Below are 12,044 nucleotides of genomic sequence, written 5' to 3'. Positions count from 1 at the left end.
CTCCCTCCATCCCTGCTCATGTGGCCCCCTCTACCCCTCATGCATGTGTGACAGAGACCCAAAAATCAGTTGGCCAGCAGAAGGTGTGCGCGCATGCGCAGTGGAGCTGAGCTGGGACAAAGGTTTGCATGCCTGCAGAGAGGGCTTTGTGTGCCACCTGTGGCACATGTGCCATAGGTTTCCCATCACGGCCGTAGAGGTTATGCTAGATTTTTAACACTTTTTAACGTTAGCCCATTTGAAGTGCGTTGATTCAAAAATGATTGCCATTTCACCAATTGAAGGTTACAAAAAGACGAACAAGAGAGTTTTAGCAGTATATAAATAGGCATAACAGAGCAAGTGTATAAGGTAGCAGGTATTGGTTTTCTGAACTTCCTTCCTTCCTTTTCCTCTCTTCCCAGACAAGGAGAAGACTTGAGATCGCCCACAAATGCTACAGACAACTGCTGCACATGAAGAGACAACAAGACAGCTGTCTCTGGTGAGTTTAGAGTTCCTGGGATTTCTGCAGTTACTAGCTAAACATTTTGAAGCATTTCTTGTACAAGAGTATACTTTAATATTGCAATTAGCTATACAGATAGTTAACTTATAACAGTTCATTTAATGACTTATTGTCTTATGACCGTTTTTCACACAATCATTGCAGCATCCCCATGGTCAGATGATCAAAATTCAGGCACTTGGCAATTGACTCACAAGTTGCAGTGTCTCAGGGTCGTGTAATCACCTTTTACCTTCTGACAACTAAGTCAAAGTTGAAGTCAGATTCACTTAACAACTGTGTTCCTAACTTAACAAGTGCAGTGATTCATTTAATAACTGTAGCAAGAAAGATTATAAAATGAGGAAAAACTCACTAAATAACTGTCTCTTGCTTGGCAACAGAAATTTTGGGCTCAATTGTGGTTGTAAGTCAAGGACTACCTATATATTCAGCCACCATTACCAACAGTATAAATGTAATTAAACATCCGTTCCTGTTTCAAGGGCAAATTTTGATGATATAGTTTTTTTTATTTTAATGTAAAGAACACAATAAGTTTCTCATTTCCATCTAGGAAATAGTAAGAGTCCAAGAAATATGTCTTTGCATTATTTATGTCTCCAAAAGATGTTCAGTCATAGTCCACTTGTCTACTTTGCTTCAAAGAAGATCGTGCTTTTTTTTGTCGGAGGCGTTCTCTGTTCCTCTTCTCCACCCTAAAGCCAAACAGATATAGAAAATGACATTTAAGTGGTTCTAAAGTAATTCTGGATTTTTACCCTTTTTCTAGAATCTAGACCAAATGTTCATAAAATAACATTGTAATGGCCAGAGCTGATTCCATAGGATGGATTGTGAAGAGTTTCTATCCTTCATTTCCCAGAAACCTCTAGGACAGTACTTTGTAGCACTTTTTGTTGTAACTCTTTACTTGGGTAGGGGATGCCCCCCTTGTTAACTGTGGGGCATAAGACATAGAAATCACACAGCCTATTCTGGTCAATCACAAAAATATACAAGAGTCATAAAAGAAAACTAAAATCTGTAAATCTACATTCCTTCAAGAAGCAGGAACTTTAGAGGCATGTGATAAGGGAAAAATCTGCCTCTCCCTTGGAAGTTACAAATATAACACATATCACAACAACATAACAATTTACAAGTTAAACTTCAAGAAAGAAAATGTGTTGGTTTAGAGGGAGCTGTTGAATCTGAAGTGAGCAAAGTTAGTGAATTACTTCCCCATTCATTAGTAAAGGTACAACGTCCATCTAGATTATTCAGCATTTTAAATGTAGAATGTGCATGTTGATCCATGATGTGCCATCCGAAATTAACAAATGTTGTCTTTGCTTCCCTAAGTGAAATTAAGAAAAATAAAGAACTAGACTGTCTTATTTATTATGATGTATTAAACTGTAGATACTCAGTGAGTAGGGACATTAAGAATAATGCAAGTGTTAAGCAAGTGTTTTCTTAAACTGCCTAATGTGGTAAGTATGCTGAATAATGAGAGAGAAGAACTTCTTGTTTTAATTACAAATGGCTCCATCTTGACCTAAGGGAGCATCAACTGAGAATTCTGGTGTATATGCATCATATTCTTATGTCCAAAGGAATTCTAATTCAGTCCTGTTATTTTTGTCTCAGATTTACCTGTTTCTGATCATCTCAGCAGTTTCTTCAGATATAACATGAGGACTCACAGTGGATTCTGCAATCATGTTCCTGATCTTTTGTAGACAGTCTGCCAAATTCCTCATCTGATAGCGACTCACTTCAGAAGTTATTATTAGCTCTCCCAATTTATTGATCTTAAGTTTTTGCTGGGAAATAAAACATTTTATTATTTATTGTATTTATTTTTCATAGTTCTAAACTCCCATCTCCCTTAAAGAGGGAGCATATTTATATAACTTTTTATTCTCTGGAAAATAAAACATGTTTCTTCTATCAAAATATGATTTTTAAAGTCACACGTTAACTGTAGTGGTTAAAATTACATAATGTTACACAATAATGATGATTTTATGATTCCTCTAAGCCAAAATCAAGCAAGCCATATTAAGGGTTAAAGTGAGAAATCAATCACTCCCTATATTTGTAGACAAATTATATTTTCGTCTAACAACAAATAATTTATTTTGTTTGACAACTTGGGGTTAGACCTTCTTATATAGAAATATTGTGCCCCCAATTTCTACCTGAAACCATTTAAAGCAGTTCTTTGACACTGGGACTTGTCTGCTAAATTGTAGGAGGCCAGTCATTCTTTGAGATAAAAGGAAATAAAGAAGTAATACCATCTTGCATATAACCACATATTCTTATATAATCCTGAGTTTTTGAACTAAGGAGAGAAGTAAACTGTTTCTAATAAACAATCATATAAAGAATTTAATTGACAGAATTATCATCTAGAAAATTCCTCCTATTTTCAATGGTCCCTAACATCATGTCTTTTACCAGGCTTTTATTTACAATGTCAGAGTGCTTATAAAAAAAAAGAATTTCAATCGCATAATGAGATAAAGCAATTTTTAAGATCCATCTTCTGATGTTATATGTTTATGGATTTTAATTTTGCTACACAACCTAAATGGGTCCCTCTGGATGATCTATATTTTTTATGTAGGAATTTTTGTGCAGGAATTTTTGCAGGAAATTGGTAAACTAAGTGTATGCTACTTAACAATCTATCTCAAAAGGGGAAAATAAAATTTGAGAATTACCAGCACTGCCATTTTTTGTCGCACTTCTTCAGAGATCCAGTCTGCTGATGCCAAATGGAACCGGACTTCTGCTTTTGAATTCACTGGGTGTGAAAAGAAGCAATAAATAACAACTCTGCAGGATAAAGAGTTATGCAGCTTGGAAGGGCCTACTTTTTCCTCCCAATTTATTGATAAGTTTGCTGCTCATGAATACTTGATCATATTTGTCAAATTTCTATGCTGCTCAACTCCAAAATCTGTACCTTAATTTTATTGTAGGAAGTCTCATTAATGTCAATGGGATTTGTTCTCAAGAAATACATGTATATGTACTCAGTCTTTGTTTTGTTTTTACCTTTATTCACATTCTGACCTCCTGGGCCACTGCTCCGTGAATAGGATACAGACAAACGATCTGGAAATCCAAAAAATGAAAGCATGAAAAAGGATTGAAAAGATATTCATTTATATTCTAAGTATATTTAAAAGAGAAGTAGAACGAGTTAACAAATACAGGTAGTCTTCAACTTATGACCATAATTGAGGCCAAAATTTATGTCGCTAAATGAGAAAGTTGTTAACTGAGTTTTGCCCTATTTTACAATTTTTCTTGTTTGTTAAGTGAACCACTGCAGTTAAATTAGTAACAGTTGTTAAGTGAATCTGGTTTCCCCATTGACTTTGCTTGTTAGAAGGTTGCAAAAGGTGATAAAATGGAGATAAACATGACCCCAGGACACTGCAACTGTGAGTCAGTTGTCAGGCATCTGAATGTAAATCACATGACCATGGGGATGCTGTAGCGGTCATAAGTGTGAAAAATAGCAATAAGACTTATATACTGCTTCACAGTGCTTTTACAGCCCTCTCTAAGCAGTTTGCAGAGTCAGCATATTGACCCCAACAATCAGTTTTCATTTATGGACCTCTGAAGGATAGAAGGCTGAGTCAACCTTGAGCCAGTGAGACCTAAACTGCTGGCAGCCAGTGATCAGCAGACGTTGCCTGCAATACTGCATTCTATCCACTGAGCCACCGTGGCTCTTTAAAATGGTCATAAGTCACTTGTAACTTTCAGCGGTCATTAAGTGAACTGTTGTTAAGTTGAGGAGTACCTGCACTGGCATCTAGAAAACTCTTATTAAGAATAGAAAATAAAATACAATATTGCCCATATAGCCATTTTAGGAATATTTTCACAATTAAAGGTTTTTTTTAATGCTGTTTTTTCAATAATCAGTAATTTTATTAAGAATTGTTGAAAGATTAAAAACTAACAGAAATGAATGTAGATTAAATAAAAGAAATGGGGGGGGGGGGGGGAGAAAGAAGAGTTCAACTGTAAAAGTAAGTACCATATTTTTCAGAGTATAAGACACACCTTTTTCCCTCAAAAAAGAGACTGAAAATCTAGGTGCAGCTTATACACTGAATACAGCATTTTTTTCTCCCAAACCCATGCCCCTTCACCAAAATGGCCATGCATAGCCTCTAGGAAGCTTTCAGAATGCTCCTGAGGGCTGGAGAGGGGAGAAAAGAGTGAAAAATGGGGCGATTTTTGCTCAACCCCCCCCCCCCCCCAGGAGCACTCTACAAGCCTCCTAAAGGCTATTCATGCCCTTTTAAAAAAACGGGCCTGTTTTCACGAGGTCTGCAGAGTGTAAAAACTTTTTTAAAAAATTTGCCTCTTCAAAATCTTGGTGCGTCTTATACTCTGAAAAAGTCAGCAGTCAGCAATAAACATAGATGTTTTTTCTCTAATAAAAAAAGTCAATTTAGCCATCTCAGCAAATTCCAACATCATCATCATTGTTGTCATCATCTTCATCTTTATCATCACCATCCATTTTTTCATTGTGGGTAGAGTCAAGTTGTTTCATCTTTATGCATATTTATTTTAAAAATTTATATTGTCATCTACTCGCACATGTCCATTGACCCTTCTGTGCAATAATCCATCCTTTCTTAAAATATTCTGATTTTCAGTATATAGCCAATGTACACCTAATCAAAAATAAATTCCATTAAGTTGAATGGCATTTATTTGGGACCAAATTTACACTCATTTATAAAGCAGATAAAAGAGATAAAAGATATTAAGGAAATTTAGGAAAGTCATGGCATTTTACTTATGTTCGGGACTCACCCACAGGAATCTCTGGAATTGTCTTGCTTGCCAAATCCTGTAACACAGAAATGCATATAGTTGAGCATGCCAAATTATTACTGTTGCAAATATTTTGTAATAAATTTATCCTATTAAAAGAAAAGTAATAAAAAAGCAATACATAAGACCACATTCAGACCCTTTTTGGAATATATACAAGCACCAGTTCTAAGTCACCTGTATTATTTTATTTCTCCTACTTTTTATTTACTATATTTGCTCCTCTCACCAAATTTCAGAGCAATGCATACATCATCAGATTATATTCCAAGTTAACTGCTACCAATCTGGTGCTTTAAAATATGATGGACTGTTAAATAAGCATTTCCCTTTGGACCTCCGAATCCCAACCTTCGCAGTGTCGGCTTCTTTTTCCTGCGGTTGATAGAGTTGGTCCAAACTGTATGCACTTCGGAATTGAGAACCGAAGGCCGAGTGACCAGAAGCTAAACCTCGAAGCGGAATTTTCCTAGCTGTCTCCCAGAAGAGAAGCCACTGAACCGGCATTCGTCGAAAGCAGCACAGCGAGTGTGCCGCCATCTTGAGGTGTGGCGATCGCTTCTATAACGAAGCCGGCTGGAGTCGCCTTCCTATCACCGGCGTTCCGTGAAAATATTGTTCCGGGGTGGAGATGTTATGGAGGGGATCAACGAGGTTTGCTTCTATGTATAAGTATTATTTATTTGCTTAGGTATATTTAAAATTACACTGTTTTCCCTCAGAACCGTAAAATGCTTGTTCAGTAGAAATGCTTACGAGGGGGACTGCATTTCTGTGCTTTAAAAGTGTTAGTTCCTAATAATGTTTCCGTGTAAGCATAATTCTTAGCAAAACAGCAGAGGACTGAGCTGCAAATTACATTAACATAAGAGGCTGAATATAGATCGGATTTCAAATGCCACGGGATTAAGGTTACAAAAAGATTTACAAGGGAGTGAGTCCCACTAAATACACAAGCAAAAAAATAATAATACATTAATTACGAGCCAGCGTAGAGTTTTAATTTATTATATTTGTGTTTGACAGAGTTGGCTGAAAAACAATAGCACCTGTTTACAAGAACTTTCATATCAAATATTTTTATTATGGAAAAATGAAACATTTTGAAAGGAAAATTTATTTTATTTTTTAAGAATTATTTTACATTTCCTTTTTAAAAATAATTTTCATTTGTACATGAATTTTTTTATAGATACTTAATTGCAAATTCAGAATAGATACATTCTTGTACATAAGAAAATATATTATTATTCTGATTTTTAGGTATTCAGTAACAAAATTAAAATCAAACTTTTAAAATTTAAGTCAGTCCTTTGATGAACTATATGGCTGGTTTTTTTGCAAGCCGCTAGAACATCAGTAACTAGGATTGCTTGGAACTTCTATTATGAGGAACTTATGTTATTCATAGACCCCTTACTAAACTAATTAAGATAGAACACAGATGGTCCCTCAACTTGTGACCACAATTGAGCCCAAAATTTATGTTGTTAAGTGAGTTTTGCCCCATTTTATGACTTTTCTTGCCACATTTGTTAAGTGATCACTACAGTTTTTGAATTAATAACATGGTTGTTAAGTGAATCTGGTTTCCCCTGATTGTCGCAAAAGTGGATTACATGACTCTGGGACATTGCAACCATTATAAATGTGAGTCAGTTATCAAGCATCCAAATGTAAATCACATGATCATGAGGATGCTACAATGGTCATAAGTGTGAAAAATGGTCATGTCACTATTCAATGTTGTTGTAACTTTGAACAGGCACCAAGTGAACTGTTGTAAGTCAATGACTAGCTGTATCTTATTTTTAATAATATGTATGTCTGTAGTAGTTTGGAAAAAAGGCTTCAACGTTCTCTTGCGCCCTTTACATGTCATGACAATCAAGCATACATATGTTGGCTACAAAAATTCTGGGAACTATTATATGGCAGCAAAAGAGCTAAGGGTTTCTTGTAGCTCTTCATTGATGTTTAACCAAGATATTGGTGTTCCTAAAGTGGAATTACGTAAGAATCATGCCCTGGTAACCTCCCGTTTAAGATTATTGCTATGCCCCCTATATGGGATTGCAGCTTGAAGACCTGGAAGCTGTAGATGCTTCAGAATGAAGTCATGTGAGCAGTTTTGGACATTCATAAAATTTCACTGCTCTGTAAAATGCATGTATTAAATATCAAGGCGTGAGGCATGAGGTAAACGGAACGGCTTTTATTCGAACAGTTAACAACAGTAGGATTTCAGAACGCGCACAGCGCCAGCCCAACTGACAGCTCTTTATATACCCGAGCTGTCAGTTGGCTGGCCCATGGGCGGTTGGTGGTGTTCCTGCCAGCCGGCAGGCGCGCCCCAGCCAATCAGGTATCGGCTGCTCCGGCCACGCCTGTCGGCTGCGCCGAAACAACACAACACCCCTTCCCCCCAGATAGCGCATGCGTAGTCCTGTAAGTACGCAGGTTTTCTGTGCACGCGCTGCGATCTTCTCAGTCTGGGAGTGTCCTCCGAAGAAGGAGGAGGTGTCCTGCTTTCGTGACGTGGCCGATGGGCAGGCCCGGGCCCGGAGTCTGATGGGTGGAACAAAGGTAGGCCTGTATGGTGGGCGGAGACGCTCTGCGGAGCCGCGATTGGACGTGGCTGGGCAGGAAAGGCGGCTGATGGGCATGCAGGCCCCAGCTGCGTCATTCACGGTATTGTGGTTGCGGCTGGAGACGATTGGCCCCCGGCAGGCGGTGGCTGGATAGGACTAGCAGCCCTTGGGTATGCAGACCCCGGCTGCTGCTGTTGATCGGGCACGGCTGTTGAAGGTTGCGGACCCGCCGGTGCCCGGCACTGAAGCTGGTTCACATGGCGCCTCCATATTCTTCCGTCGGCCAGCAGGACCCTGTAAGAGCAGGCCCCTGTTAGCTCGGTTATCACCCCGGGCAGCCATTTCGGGTCCCCCGCGAAGTTCTGTGCAAACACCCCCTCCCCCACCAGAAATCCCCTAGGGGGATCGGATATGGTTGGAGACATGGGAGAAAAGGAGGGGTGCATTCTGTCCAGTGTGGTCCGTAAACGACGGCCCATAAGGACCTCCGCTGGGCTTTTCCCAGTGGATTGACAGGGGGTGGAGTGCTGGGCTAGCAGATAGGTGTGGAGGCGGTGTGGCCAGGGAAGGTGGTTTAATCTAGAAAGGCCTTCCTTAGCAGAGCGCACCGCTCGTTCAGCCAAGCCATTGGCAGCGGGGTGGTAGGGTGCCGTGGGGGTATGCCTGATCCCTAGGGAAGCTAGGAAAGAGAGGAAGGAGTAGGATTGGAATTGGGGCCCGTTGTTGGAAACGATGACGTCTGGAATTCCGTGTGTCGTGAATAGGGAGTGGAGAATTTGGACGGTGGCGCCTGCCGTGGTGGAGGTCATAGGGAAGATCTCGACCCATTTGGAAAGGGCATCTACGACTAAGAAGAAGGAGCGGCCCTCCAGGGGCCCAAAGAAGTTGATATGGAGGCGGCTCCATGGGGAGGGGGAATCTCCCAGGAGCGGGCAGGCACAGAAGGGGGAGCCGGCCTGACAGCCTGGCAGGGAGGGCACCGCTGAACCCAGGCCGCAATATCGGTGTCCATGGAGGGCCACCAAGCATAGCTGCGGCCGAGGGCCTTCATCCTCACTATGCCTGGGTGTCCTTCATGGAGATTGGTGAGCACCTGCATGTGGAGGGCAGCCAGTATAACAACCCTGGAACCCCACAGCAGGGAGTCCTGTGATGCAGAAAGTTTGTATCGGTGGCGGTAGAACGGATGGAACTCGCCGGAGCGAGTTTCCTCCATCCAGCCCCGCCTGACAGCATCCAGAACTCTCTGGAGGAGGGGGTCAGAACGTGAGGCCTGAGAGACATCGGTGGCAGACAGGGGGCAGGTGATGTCGTCGGTCAAGGTGTAGACCGATACCGAGGGTGCAGGGTCCATGACAGGCAATGGTAGGGGGCAGCGGCTGAGGGCATTGGCATGCCCCAGCTGTTTGCCCAGCCAGTAGATGAGGGAGTATGAATAGGCGGAGAGGAACTCCGACCAACGGCCCATTCGCGGTGACAAGATGGTAGGGGTGGGACGGTCCCCGGCGATGATGCCTAGGAGGGGTTTGTGGTCGGTCACTAAGGTGAAGTGCAGGCCGTAAAGATAATGATGGAACCGTTTTACTCCCACAACGGCCGCGAAGCCTCCTTGTCCAACTGGCTGTAATTACGCTCAGGTTTGGACAAGGTGCAGGAGTAGAACGCGATGGGTGCCTCAGAACCATCGGGTAGGCGTGGCTGAGGACAGTCCCCACCCCGTAGGGGGAGGCGTCGCACGCCAGTATGAGTGGTAGGTGCTTGTCGTACTGGACGAGCACAGGGGTGGCGGTTAATAGAGTTTTGACAGCCGCGAGCGCATGCGCTTCGCGGTCTGTCCAAACCCAGGGGGTAGAGGCATCAAGAAGGCGATGCAGGGGTTCTGCGACCGAGGCTTTATGTGGGATAAAGGAGGAGTAAAAGTTGAGGAGCCCCAGGAAAGCCTGGAGCTCGGCCTTGGTGGTGGCCGTGGGGGCGGAGGCAATGGCCTCCACTTTGGAGGGGGTGGGATAGATTCCACGGGAATCCACCAGGAACCCCATAAACTCCACGGAAGGCATGCTGAGCTTGCACTTAGAGCGCTTTAAGTGCAGGCCGGCAGCTCGGAACCTGGAGAGGACGTCCCTTAGCGTTTGGACGAGTCCTGATTGGTCCTTGGCGGCAATCAGGACACCGTCAAAGTAAGGGACGACCCCCAGAATGCCATGGAGTACCCGCTCCATAAGGCCTTGAAATATCCCTGGGGCCACACTGACCCCGAACTGTAGGCGGCGGCATTTGAAAGCGCCGCGGTGAGTCACAATGGTCTGTGCGGTGGCAAAGGCCTCATCTACTGGCAGCTGCTGGTATGCTTGGGCCAGGTCCAGCTTGGCAAAGATCTGGCCCTGGCCCAAGGAGTGCAGAACATGCTGCACAACCGGCACGGGATACGGGTGGGCTTGCAAGGCCTTGTTCAGGGTCGCCTTGTGATCAGCGCAGACCCTCAGGGAGCCATTGGATTTGAGCGGCAAGACAATGGGGGTTTCCCAGGGGGCATGGTTGATGGGCATTGTCGAGCTCGGCGTCCACGCAAGCCCGAAGAGCGAAAGGGACCCGTCGGGCCTTCAGGCGGATGGGCGCCACCAAGGGATCCAAATTGAGGGCAATGGGGGTGCCGTTGTAGCACCCCAGGGTGTCAGAGAATACGTCATCGAACTCCGACAACAGGGAATCCAGGGAGGAGGCTAACTGAAGGGAATTTATACCAGAAATGCCTAGCCCCAAAGCCCTGAACCAGTCCATCCCTAGGAAAGATGCTAAGGGTGGCTTAACGACTACAAGGGGCAAAGGGCCCCGGAATTTTTGGAAGGAGACAGGGAATTGCCTGCAACCCAGGATGGGGATGGCATTCCCTTGATAGTCATGGAGGAAGCAGTCAGCGGGACCCAGTTGGGTAAGCTTGAGGGTCGGTATAAGTGACCTCAAGGTGTACCAGGACATGATGGTTCGGGCGGAGCCCGTGTCGAGCTCCATCTTGCAGGGGCGGCCTGCGAGTAAGATGCGAAGGTGCATCTTACCCTGGCTGCCATAGGATGACGAGGCAGCTGAATCGGCTTGCCAATCGGGCAGGGGTGGCTCCGGAGCAGACACAGCGTAGCAGCTCATGTGGCTTGAAGATGATCCAGGCGGTTGATGGCGACTGACAGGAGGCTGGGCCGGCGAAGGAGGAGGTCTCGGGTTCCGAGCATCTCCAGCGGCTGAATGGCAGACGTTGGAAACATGACCCTTTTTTCCGCAGCGGCAGCCGACGGCCATACGGAAATGGCAGAAAGCCCTGGAGTGGCGGCCGCCACAGCTCAGGCAACCGCCTCCATCGCGTGGAGGCTGGGCCCTCATGCGATCGACTGAGGAGATGGCATCGGCACAAGGGTCAAGTGCCAACATTTGGCTATGAACGGCCAAGTTGGGCAACGCCTGCAGAGCGGACGGCAGCAAACGGCGGACGTCGGGGGTCGACTGCCCGGCCATTTCGTAAGCCCGGGCAGCGTCGACAGCTATCTTCATGGACAGCACTGACCTTTCCAGGATTTTTCTGTGAAGATTTATGTCGAGGAGCCCATATATAAACTGTTCGAGGAGGGCGTCCTCTAAATCGGGGAATTTACAGTTAATTGCGGCTGATTGCAATTCGGCGACGTATTGGGCAGTTGACTGGCCCTGCCGTTGGATACACCGCCAGAAATATTGCCGGCGGGTGTACTTGGAGGGAGAAGGATCGTAGTGAAGCTTGAGCCACTCCATCAAGACATCGAGAGGCAAGGAATGTACTGGTGCCGGTGCAGCTAGAGCCCGGGCTGTGGCGAACATTTCGGGCCCGCAATAGTGGAGAAATGTGCCCCGTCGCCTCTCCTCAGGGAGCTCTGAGAGGTCGTGCGCCATGAGGAAAACCTCAAACCTCTCCAGGAATGCATCCCATGATTCAGCCTCTGGTCGAAAAGCAGCAAAAACGGAGGAAGGAGCCAGGGCCGGGACGACGACGGGGTCCGTGTCCGACATCCTCGTCGCCAGTATTAAATATCAAGGCGTGAGGCGTAAGGTAAACGGAA

General features: G+C 44.4%; 1 protein-coding gene across 1 annotated transcript; it reads right to left on the bottom strand.

Moving 5' to 3' along the window:
- Window positions 1–889: 889 nt before the first annotated feature.
- On the bottom strand, window positions 890–5,955 carry MRPL58 (mitochondrial ribosomal protein L58). The gene is made up of 6 exons (XM_032210662.1): window positions 5,723–5,955; window positions 5,351–5,387; window positions 3,560–3,619; window positions 3,223–3,305; window positions 2,147–2,316; window positions 890–1,206 (listed from the first exon to the last, which is right to left on the bottom strand). The coding sequence occupies exons 1-6, from the start codon at window positions 5,909–5,911 to the stop codon at window positions 1,122–1,124; spliced, it is 624 nt and encodes a 207-aa protein (XP_032066553.1). The 5' UTR covers window positions 5,912–5,955; the 3' UTR covers window positions 890–1,121.
- Window positions 5,956–12,044: the final 6,089 nt, after the last annotated feature.

The sequence above is a fragment of the Thamnophis elegans genome, chromosome 2 (genome assembly GCF_009769535.1).
Source record: "Thamnophis elegans isolate rThaEle1 chromosome 2, rThaEle1.pri, whole genome shotgun sequence".
NCBI lineage: Eukaryota > Metazoa > Chordata > Lepidosauria > Squamata > Colubridae > Thamnophis > Thamnophis elegans.
This window is presented reverse-complemented; position numbering and strand designations above follow the sequence as displayed.

Excerpts from the sequence above, each read along its gene's own strand:
- MRPL58 (XM_032210662.1), bottom strand. The coding sequence starts at position 5,911 with ATGGCGGCACACTCGCTGTGCTGCTTTCGACGAATGCCGGTTCAGTGG. Across the intron at positions 5,388-5,722 it reads AAGAAGCCGACACTGCGAAG|GATTTGGCAAGCAAGACAAT; the intron begins GTTGGGATTCGG and ends TCTGTGTTACAG. Across the intron at positions 2,317-3,222 it reads GACAAAAAATGGCAGTGCTG|CAAAAACTTAAGATCAATAA; the intron begins GTAATTCTCAAA and ends TTTATTTCCCAG.